The sequence below is a fragment of the Triticum aestivum genome, chromosome 2B (assembly GCF_018294505.1).
Source record: "Triticum aestivum cultivar Chinese Spring chromosome 2B, IWGSC CS RefSeq v2.1, whole genome shotgun sequence".
Lineage (NCBI taxonomy): Eukaryota > Viridiplantae > Streptophyta > Magnoliopsida > Poales > Poaceae > Triticum > Triticum aestivum.
The window spans coordinates 18,211,101-18,222,762 of record NC_057798.1 but is presented as its reverse complement, the minus strand read 5'-3'; the positions used below and the strand labels follow the sequence as shown (position 1 = coordinate 18,222,762).

The 11,662-nt window shown below is 47.7% G+C and overlaps 1 protein-coding gene across 1 annotated transcript; it reads left to right on the top strand.

Moving 5' to 3' along the window:
- The first annotated feature begins 6,258 nt into the window (after positions 1–6,258).
- Positions 6,259–10,892, top strand: LOC123040017 (disease resistance protein RGA4-like). The gene is made up of 3 exons (XM_044462975.1): positions 6,259–7,077; positions 8,078–10,183; positions 10,383–10,892. Exons 1-2 carry the CDS (start codon positions 6,272–6,274, stop codon positions 10,161–10,163), a joined length of 2,892 nt encoding a protein of 963 aa, XP_044318910.1. The 5' UTR covers positions 6,259–6,271; the 3' UTR covers positions 10,164–10,183; positions 10,383–10,892.
- Positions 10,893–11,662: the final 770 nt, after the last annotated feature.

Here is an 11,662-nt window from a genome sequence, read left to right as displayed (position 1 = left end):
AAACCTAATTCCACCGCCGCAACCTTCTGTATCCACGAGATCCCATCTTGGAGCCTTCGCCGATGCTCCGCCGGAGGGGGAATCGACCATGAAGGGCCTCTACATCATCTCCAAGGCCTCTCCGATGAGTTGTGAGTAGTTTACCACAGACCTTCAGGTCCATAGTTATTAGCTAGATGGCTTCTTCTCTCTCTTTGAATCTCAATACAAAGTTCTCCTCGATCTTCTTGGGGATCTATTCGATGTAACTCTTTTTGCGGTGTGTTTGTTGAGATCCGATGAATTGTGGGTTTATAATCAAGTTTATCTATGAGAAATAATTGAATCTTCTCTGAATTCTTTTATGTGTGATTGGTTATCTTTGCAAGTCTCTTCGAATTATCAGTTTGGTTTGGCCTACAATAGGAGAAGTGCTTAGCTTTGGGTTCAATCTTGCGGTGTCCTTTCCCAGTGACAGCAGGGCAGCAAGGCACGTATTGTATTGTTGCCATCGAGGATAAAAATATGGGGTTTATATCATATTGCATGAGTTTATCCCTCTACATCATGTCATCTTTCTTAATGCGTTACTCTATTCTTATGAATTTAATACTCTAGATGCAGGTAGGAGTTGGTCGATGTGTGGAGTAATAGTAGTAGATGCAGAATTGTTTCGATCTACTTGTTATGGATGTGATGCCTATATATATGATCATGCCTAGATAATCTCGTAACTATGCACTTTTCTATCAATTGCTCGACAGTAATTTGTTCACCCACTGTAATACTTATGCTATCTTGAGAAAAGCCACTAGTGAAACCTATGGCCCCCGGGTCTATCTTTTATCATATAAGTTTTCATCTATCTTTTATTCGCATCTTTTACTTTCCAATCTATATCATAAAAATACCAAAAATATTTATCTTATCTTATTATCTCTATCAGATCTCACTTTCGCAAGTTTCTGTGAAGGGATTGACAACCGCTTTATCGTGTTGGTTGCGAGGTTCTTGTTTGTTTGTGTAGGTGTGTGGAACTTTTGAGGAGCCTCCTACTGGAGCGATACCTTGTTTCTCAAAAACTAAGGCAATGATAATGAACATAGGCATCACGTCCGTGTCAAGTAGACCCAAACGATTTTGCATCTACTACTATTACTCCACACATCGACCGCTATCCAGCATGCATCTAGAGTATTAAGTTCATAAAGGACAGAATAACGCATTAAGTAAGATGGCATGATGTAGAGGAATTAACTCAACCAATATGATGAAAACCCCATCTTTTTATTCTCGATGGTAACAATACAATACGTGCCTTGCTGCCCCTACTGTCACTGGGAAAGGACACCGCAAGATTGAACCCAAAGCTAAGCACTTCTCCCGTTGCAAGAAAAATCAATCTAATAAGCCAAACTAAACCGATGATTCGAAGTGACTTGCAAAGATATCAAATCACGCATTTAATAATTCAGAGAAAACTCAAATAATATTCATAGATAATCTGATCACAAATCCACAATTGATCGGATCTCGGCAAACACACCGCAAAAGAGTATTACGTCGAATAGATCTTCAAGAACATCAAGGAAAACATGGTATTGAGAATCAAAGAGAAAGAAGAAGCCATCTAGCTACTAGCTATGGACCCATAGGTTTGTGGTAAACTACTCACGCTTCATCGGAGAGGCAATGGTGTTGATGTAGAAGGCCTCCATGATCGAATCCCCCTCCGGCAGGACGCCAGAAAAGGTCCCTAGATGGGATGTCACAGGTACAGAAGGTTGCGGCGGTGGAAAAGTGGTTTCGTGGCTCTCCTGGAAGTTTTTGGGGTATAAGAGTATATATAGGCGAAGGAGCTAGGTCAGGAGACCCACGAGGGGCCCACAAGGCAGGGGGCGCACCCTACCCCCTAGGCGCGCCCTGTACCCTCGTGGCCTCCTCGTTGTGTCTCCGACTTCATCTCCAAGTCTCCTGGTTTGCTTCTGGTCCAAGAAAGATCATCGCGAAAGTTTCATTCCGTTTGGTATTTCTTTTCTGCGAAACTCTAAAACAGGTAAAAAAAACAAAAACTGGCACTGGGCTCTATGTTAATAGGTTAGACCCATAAATAATATAAAATAGCATATTAATGCATATTAAACATCCAAAACATATAATATAATAGCATGGAACAATCAAAAATTATAGATACATTGGAGACGTATCAGCAGCGCCCCAGATCGCATCTGGCATGTAAACCCTAGACCTCTCCTACCTATGTAAAGGGAAATCTAGGGTACTCATTGATCATCTATCCATGGATAGGAAAACTCTCGGTAGCAATCTCATTCCCAGACCATTGTAACCCCTCACACGAGGTACCCCTCCATTGTGAATCATCAAAACTAGCAGGATGCAGGGGTATTATTCTCCAGAGGCACGAACCTGGAGAGACCACTCGTGTGACCTCCGATCCTTAATTTCCAACTACGGTTGGACTACTACCGAGTGATCTGACGGTATGTGGCATCGTCACCAAGGAAACCCTAACCCCCGCTCGAGCTCATCAACCAAACCCAAGGTAGGGAGGGGTAGGGTATTTATATAATTGAAGGAACCAGAGAGTGAATTGGAATTGTACGTTTTCACGGTGATTGGGCCAGGCCTGTCAGGACCATCCTCTGTGCATATCCCCAGGGCCCAATCAGCTTGATTCTGCCCAGAAAATTCGTAATTTCTTTTTTGGATATCATCTTTCCAAACCAAATTACTACTCTCCAACCTACAATTATTCATTACCAGATAGCAGCAAATCTAATTTTACTTGGGATGTTTGACGAAGCCCAAGTCTCCTAGTCAGATTCCTCCCTAGCCAGCAACCAAAAAGGCCGGCGGGGGAGAACCCTATTCCGCCGATGCAGACCGAGAAACTGAGGAGGCATGATGAACGGCAGGGGAAGCCCTACGAACGATGGGGAGTGTGGACCACCGTCTCGACCTTTTTCCCCTTTTGTTGTGGTCTGACAGCCACCACCTCGATCGCCACCGCTTCAGCCTCCTCTTCCGCCTCGATTATGATCGGTATCGGCCGCATGCCAGGGGTAGGTTGCGCCATGACCACCCCACATCGAACTCCTCTGGCCCCGTTGGAGCATTGCCGCGATATCAAATTGCCCACCACTTTGCCTTCCGGTATGAATCGTCCTCCTACGTCTCCTCCATGGCCCACAAGAGCGTGGCGAGTGAGCCCGCCGGCTTCCTAGAGGGAGTAAGTCGTTCGTCCTCCTCCACTGTCAGATTTCGGAAAACCTTCGTCGCTGCCGCACCGCAGCTCGCTCAAACTAGAGAACCACGAAACTATCCTCTCCTTCTGCCCACTTGCTAATTCCACCATCTTCCTCTCCATCTTCAACCCTCAATCCGCTATCGCGAGCTGGATGAGGTGGAGATCTCCCAACCAACAGAAAAGGGAACAGGGAGGGGGAAAATCGAGTTGCACTGGGGACGAATGGAAGAGGTCACACCATCACTTGGGTTCCTCTCGCATTCACCTCGGAATCCTCCCCATACACCCCCACCCTCTCTATCCAACGTGACACCAACATGCACAATATGACAAGGGAACCTAACCTCAATGTGAAGTATGATCTTCACCCCTGGCCCCTGAGCCGAATCACCCGGCTGTCCACCAGCTGCTCCCCGTCGTTGTGCAGGAGCAGCCGGCGAGTCGATTCTTGCAGGAGAAGGAATCCTCTCCGGTAGTAGAGGAGGCCTGCCAACGGCAACCCGACGATGTACAACACTGGCTACCGTGTATCGCACGGTACTGCATCACCCTCCGAGTCTCCTGAACCGCCCGTGGGACACTCTGATAGTTAGAGCATCTACAGTCGGACCTCTTAAACCCGCCTCATACGCCCGGGTTGTCCGCCCGGCCACTGACCGGTCACGATTATTTTACCTAGACGGGCTCCTCAAATGGGACTCAAACGCCTAGGCTGACCGCCACCCCTCACATCCAGCCCAAATATGGGGGCAGATATGGGGGCGCCCGGGCACATCGGCCTGGCGAACGGGTCTCAGCCGGAAATGCCAGAAACCCGGCGGTCCAAAGCTCGTCGGACCGGTGCCCCCGCATGGTGCAGCTCCGGCGGGCCGCGTAGTGCCTAGCCCGGCCATCTAAGTTGATCGGCAGCACCGAAATCCTATCATCCATCCACATTTTCCTCCTCTCCGCCGCCGCCGCCACTTTCTACTCCACCCGAACACCTAGTAGCCATGCCCCCACGCCGCCGAGTGAGGAGCAAGCCCTTTCTTACCCCTGAGCGCTGGCTCGAGCTCCTTGAGAAAATTTGGGTTAGGGCGGTACGTAGATATAGTACATATAATTTCTTTTGCATGCTTTGTATGGATCTAGGGGATAAAATATGAGAGAGGCGGATGGAAATTAGCTAATTTAAGGCATGACCAATCACTGTCCGCGGACGTGACAGATCGCGTCTGTGGGCGTTTGATTGGCCGGAATTGCAAAGTGCGGCTGCAGATGCTCTAACTTTTTTTTCCGAGAGTACGCCTAGGCATACCATAGCTTTACAGAAGGCAAAATAATAGTTACAAGAGAGCTACCACTCGATGTGCGAGTGCATCGCAAACACCACACCCGACATGACCAAGGACAAACACCATGCCAAGCGAGCTACAACACGAAAGAGCCTATCCTAGAGAGATACATAGAACCGCGTCTCAACCGACGCTGGAAACCTCCGAGACTACCAACTGCCGCAAAACTTCTCTTGCCGACGCACCATCCACCCTAAGAGCCTAAGAGAAAGTGGCAGATGGATGGAGGGACTCGATCCACTCCGGGAAGCCACCGTCTTGGACATACCGGGCGTACATTGTGCCACGGAGGATCAACCGAGGACGGCGGCAAACACCGGAGGAGAGCAACGAGGAACCAACGCGTTTCCAAACACAATGCTCCCAACAGAAAAGCGTTGTCGACACCGCCGCCATTGTGCCGATCCATGAGCCGAATCGAGGCTTCCACCCGGATACAGCCACCAATTCCAAGGGCATGAGGGGAAAGGCGAACACGCTCGGCAATGCCTCCAAGGAGGAGAATGACATCCGCGGTGCCATCATCGCTGGCCCGGCAGACGCCATGCAAGATTTTCATCTGCGTGTAGCCCCTCCACACCTCCATGGAATTGAAGGCACTGTCCAACAAAACCTCACACCGCCGCCACTGCAACACTTGCCGATGTAGCTGCAAAGCCGCCCGCCCGGCAGGGTAACCACAGCCACACCACCAACTCCCAACCTGTGCGAGGACCCGTAGCCAACCAGCACATCCGGCCAGGTCCGGGACGCCCGCGACGGTTGTCACCCACCAAGGGACAACCTTGCGTCTGACCGGACCTGCCTCTCCACAGAAGAACTCGGGCGACACTAGCAAAAGAGCAACGTCGCTCAAAACGCCGTGCAGGATTGACCAGCCGCTCGCTGCTCGCCAAGACTCCATCTTGGCCAAGCCATCGAAGCGCAACCACCAGCCTGCTCTTGGGACTCGCCGCCCCTTCAGCTAGCGCCACCGCCACCAGAAACGGACCACCCCACCACTGCCAGGCCTGTTGCGCCACCAGGCCACCCGCCGAGCATCGACCATCCATCCTCACCTTCGGCCCGCTCGGATCTGGCCAGACACGAACTCCCTCGCGGCGAGGAGCACCAAGCCGCCGCCGGTCTGCGCACTCCGGCGCGACGCACCGCCACCAGACCGTCGTGCCGCCCCACACCACCCACCGCGAGCGCGCATCCCGTTTGCTGCACCGGCCACCGAGATCCGCCATCAGGCCGAGGAAGCGGTCGGCCGGCGGCGGCGGGGAGGGGGAGAGGGAGGGGGCTGGAGCCGGCGGCGGGCGGGGGGGGGGGGATTTTTGGTAGCTGATCCCGTACTAGATGCTCTAACTATGAAGGCATCATGCAATATATAGTATTAGTCGGCGGAGATATTCGTTTGGCAAGTTGGTCTATAGTTTACGGGTACCAACAACCAAGGCATCATGCAATATACTAGTAGTATACTTCGAGATGGGGAAGGGGGTCGGCGGGTCGTGCGGTGCCGTCGTGGGCGGGTGGAACCGTGGAAAGCGGTTGTCTATACATGGTGTGCCTGTGAGTGTGGCGCCACTACAGCGACCTGTTGAACAGAGGAGCAAGCCTTGTTCCTAGAAATTAAGCAGTTAAAGTCACCGCACCACAGGTTATTTGGCGGAGCGAGCGGGTCACCGGCGAGCGTAGCGTAGGTATGGAGGTGGCGGTGGCGGTAGTGAGCGCTGTGACAAAAAGCGTGGTATCGAAGCTGATCACGGTTCTTGAGAAGAGGTACAAGGAGTTGAAGGACCTCGAGGGCGACATCAGCTTCCTGCATCGAGAGCTTGCCATGATCTGCGGGTCCATGGAGGTTCAGATCTCGCACAAGGGGCAGCCCAGCGCGGTAGAGATCTTATCCATGGAAGAATTCCGCGCCCTGGCACATAACATCGAGGACTGCCTGGACCGGTTCCTTCCTTGCGCTGCGTGCGAGGGAGAGCTCCAGATCCGCAATCCAAGAAAGTTCTGCCATGAGATCGGGAGACTCAAGCGGGAGCTGGATGCGGCGCATGAGCGAAAGATCAGATACAATGCAGACTTTTGCTCCGCCGCAGCCGAATCGGACCTGGACGACAATCCCGTTGACCAAGAGAATCCGGGCGCGTACGGGGCTTCTCCTGCGGTGGGCATCGAGGAAGCAAAGCGGGAGCTTTGCAAGTCCTTAGTTGATGGTGGCCAAGCTAGCCGCAGGAAGCTGAAGGTGGTCTCCATCGTCGGATTTGGGGGCTCGGGCAAAACCGCACTCGCATGGGAAGTGTACAACTGCCCTCAAGTCGCCGAGCAATTCAGTTGCCGTGCCTGGGTGACTGTGGCGTCCAATCAAATACACGGGGTCGCGGCCAAGGAGGCGCTCTTGACGGCCATACTTGAGGGGCTTCTCGGAGAAGAAGCACAGGAGTCCGTGCCACAGAAACTCCGACAACTCCAGCAGCATATCAGTCGTCTTCTCCAGACTAAGAGGTCAGTGCCAATCAGAAATATTGCTACTATCCTTCCAAATTATATCTATGCTATAGTTTCCCTCCCATCTCCTACTCTTCACACTATTGTCTGAGTAATTCGAGTATTAACAGTACGTGTTGTTGCTTATATTTTCCTATCAGTTTAGGCTTTTGAGTAATGGTTAAATTGTGTTGTATCAAACTCGGCACGTTAGCCCAATCTTATAAATGTAAGAACCTTTTGAATATTATAAAAGTAGTTAGTTGTACATAACAGAAAAAAAAAGTAGTTCCTACTCAGTTCACCAGAAAACATAGTAGATATTTTTTTTAAATGAAGTAGATTTAATCAACTATAGGTTACAGTTGTATCTTGCTCCTGATTGAGCACAACTGTTGTCTTGCAAGTGTACTAATATAGTTGTATCATCAGTTTTTCACCGGTAGTATCTTAAGTAACGAAATTCCATTTTACCCCGCAAAAATATATACCAGTTTAAAATTAAACCCATTGATCATGGGGAGTATGATTATTGCCCTTCATGGATTTTCTGAGCCGCTGATCATGGTGAGTGTGTTGCCCTGTAAATTAATTCAAAAATAACCTGCAAAGGATTTACAAGAAATAGAGAACTCTCAACATTTTTAGAGTTCCGCATCAGTTGTAGTACAACTATTAAACTGTACAGCCTAAAAAGGTAAGATAATTTAGAATTTTCCTGCAAATATGAGTCATATTAACCAATCGACTTTTTGGTTCATATTTCCAGTAGAGAACTTGCGTAATAAAGTACTACAAAGATAATTATCCTCTCAAGAATTCAATAGGCCTAGTCACCCATGGGCACCATGTTGGGCAGTTGGCTTGGTAGATCAAAACAGGAGACTTTTTAGACCATAACGGGAAACTTGCTTGTTAGTCAGCAACAAAACCAAATTTTTTTTGCGGGGTAGCAACCAAACCAATTGCTTCCAAATGACAAGCATACTAACTTTGCATTTGTCAATTTGGCTAACAGGTGTTTAATTGTAATTGATAACATCAAGATGGAGCTATGGGATGTAATAAAACCTATTTTCCCAGATGAAAAAGGGAGCAGAATCCTAGTGACCACAACTGTGACCTCAGTAGCTAATGCCTGCAGCTTGCCTGATGGTTATGTGTACAGTATAAGATCTCTTAGTGCGGAACAGTCCAAGGATTATCTAGACAAGAATGTTTTCGTCAATGGATGCTCACCTGACTTGGAGAGGGGTTCAACTGCAATCGTGAACAAATGTGATGGTCACCCACTTGCTCTTGTTAGTGTTGCCAAAGCTTTGCAAGGTCACAAGTTGACAGGGGATCTATGTGAAAAAATGACCCATAACCTATGTTCTCGTATGGACGAGAACAAGAATGGCCACTTCACAAAACTGGGGCAAGTTCTTATGAATAATTACAGCAGTTTGCCTGGCAATTCTCTCAAGACCTGCTTATTATACTCGAGTCTATTCCCAAATGATCGCCCAGTCAGCAGGAAAACTCTTACCGGGCGATGGTTAGCCGAAGGATACATAGATGGTGACCAAGAGATTGCCGATAAAAAATTAGATGAGCTAATTGACAGAAATATCATTCTGCCTGTTGATCCAAGCAACAATGGGAAAGCCAAGACGTGCAAACCTCACGGTATCATGCACCAGTTCATGCTGCACAAGTCCATGGCTTCGAATTTCATTGCTACTTCTTTGAGTGCTAGGAATCGAAGTAATTTCCGTCACCTAATTATTGAGAAACATACAAATGGCACAGCATGCAACATGGGACATGGTACCAGTCCAGCCGGACGTGGCCGCGACCCCCTGCACAAATTCTTTTCTTCTTTGAAAGAAAAAGTTGATAACTTGTTTTCAGGATCGGCTGGTGAGCAGCTGCGCCCCCGATCTCTAACAGTCTTCGGGAGTGCGGAAGAAGCCGTTCCAGATTTGACGAGTTTTGAGCTGCTGAGAGTGTTGGATCTAAAAGAATGCAATGGTTTGAATGAAGAACATCTGGGGCACATATACAAACTGTTGCATCTCAAATATCTGACACTCGGGAGCTCTGTCAGCAATCTTTCAGTTCAAATGGAAAGGCTTCATTGCTTAGAGACACTTGACTTAAGGAAGACAAAGATAGAGACACTGCCTGTGGAAGTCATTAGTCTGCCTCACCTTGCACACCTTTATGGTAAGATGAAGCTCAAAAGGATTAGTGGCAAGAACCATAAGAGATTCCTGCAAGGAAAAAGTAATTTGCAGACTCTAGCAGGAGTTGTTATAGACAACAACTCTGGATTTCCAGAACTGATGGTTCATATGAAGAAACTGACAAAGGTCAAGATATGGTGCGAGTCCAATAGCACAGATTGCAGTTACGCCGTACTTTCAGAGGCCATTCACAAGTTTGCTCAGGACGGCATGAGTACTCCAGTAGGCGCACGTTCTTTATCACTTCACCTGAATGATTCCTCCAAAGATTTGCTGAATCACCATCAAGGCGACAACACAATGGCAGCATCAAGAAAAGGTTATCTTAGCTCACTGAAACTGCAAGGCAGCCTGAATCAGTTCCCTCAGTTTGTTATGTCCCTTCGTGGTCTGAAAGAGCTGTGCCTTGCATATACTAATCTGACAGGGCCTCATCTTCTCCTAGGTCTGCGTAAGCTACGGCACTTGGTTTATCTCAAACTGGTGGAAGTCCACCTTGCGGATCTAGACATAAAACATGGGGATTTCCCAAGCCTGCAACATCTATGCCTCATGGTGCGAGAACCCAGATTCCCCACTATACAAGAAGGAGCTTTGCCTAGACTCACTTCAGTTCAGTTGCTCTGTAAGGGTTTAGTGGGTCTTTGCGATCACATCAAAGTGGAATGTTTAGATGCTCTTTGCGAAATCGCTCTGGACTCACAGGTTAATCAAGAAACGATAAGACTATGGCAAAATGAAGCTAAGAAGCACCCTAAGAGCCCAAAGGTTCTGTTGCTCAAAAGGGTCGATCCAGCAGATACTAGGTCTCCGGCGAAATATGTTGCCACTGATCATGGATCCTTGAAGCCTCCGGTGCAGGGAACACCTTGATTCCTTCCTCTGGGCTGAAAGTATGGACCTTGATCTTTTGTCTACCTCTTGCTTTCTTAAATTTAGTTACTTGACTACTGGCTAGTTTTATGCGCACAAGAGAACATTGCAAAAGCAAAATATTCTTTTTGCTTATGATTGTCTAGCCAATTGTTTCAAATGCTGGTTGTATTTGTAATCTAGAAGTGGTAACATCATATATCCAATTCTACTGTGCAGCACATGCGAAAGCAAGTCGCGTTGGATGGTTCCATTTGTCAGATTTTCTACTACTCGTAAGTTGATGATACGAGGACAAAAGAAGAAGATGATGCAGACCAGGTACGGGTGGGTTGTTGTCTGCTTCCTCTACAAAACTCATCACCTTTTGCTGTACTATCCCATTTGCTTTCTCAAAATTACGCCAGTAAGGGAATATTCTTTCCTTTTGGAGGGTTACTCGAATATTCTGACGGTGAAGTCATGTGTGTGTGCTTCTACCGTACCAATGTTTTCCATTGAACTCTTTGGTTGTGCTGTACAAAACAGTATACCATATATTTATATGTTAATATAGTGCGATGTTAATGAATAAGTTGGGGATATTTCAATGTTTGGTTTATGTTGCATGTGTGTGTTGACTCTCAAAAGTGGTATAATGGTAAAAGTTTCTTTAAGCTATGTCAAGATTAATTTAAACTTTTGATTGGAGGTCACCATGGGATGGATCTTTTCGAGAAGATCAAGATGGATATGAAGATGGTCTAAAATGAAGCTCGGATGCAAAAGTTATGACAAGTTCAGAGATGCTCATGTTGACACCAGATTAAAGAATGGCTGAGAACCCAATTAAGATGTCCTCATATGGAAAAATTATCAACACGAATTATCTTCGTCTCGTTGAAACGGTCGATTTCGATATATAAATCGTCTTAATCCAAGGTCGTATGCAAAAGAAACAGCTAGTACAAGACACTGCTACACTGGATGGCCGGACACTCTGGGGAAAACCATCCGGGTTTTGATTTTCTCTGTGGATGGCCGGACACTCCGGGTATGTTCGTCCGGGTTTTGAATTTCGCTGCTGCAGACTTCGGAAAACAGCCGAAACCCCCCTCAAGATGGCCTCAGATCAAAAACAGTTCAACATGAAAGTTGTTCGCCTCGTCGAAACGGTCAAAATTGCTTTTGGGCTCGTTTCCGTCCGAGATCGTTTACTGCCCCAAACATGGCCCGCAAGGTGCAGCCAGATTTTACCTAACAGTTTGGAAAGTTCGGACCAAACAAATCCGAATTGAACTAGGGTTTTGGACGTGAATTGAAGCCTTTTCCTTGCACGGGAAGTCCAACCGCCTCTTATATACTTAAGGGGTGACGGCCGATTGAACAACAACACACAATCGAACAAATCATCTACCACTTTTTATCTTTTATCTTTTCTCCTTAACCCTAGTTCTTCTTCTTCCTCGTTCTTCGTTCGTTCTTCTTCATTGCAGGGCGACGAACCTCGAGGCCCTAGG

Coding starts and splice junctions, on each gene's coding strand:
- LOC123040017 (XM_044462975.1), top strand. CDS start 6,272: ATGGAGGTGGCGGTGGCGGTAGTGAGCGCTGTGACAAAAAGCGTGGTA. Junction 7,078..8,077: donor CGTCTTCTCCAGACTAAGAG/GTCAGTGCCAAT, acceptor TTTGGCTAACAG/GTGTTTAATTGTAATTGATA.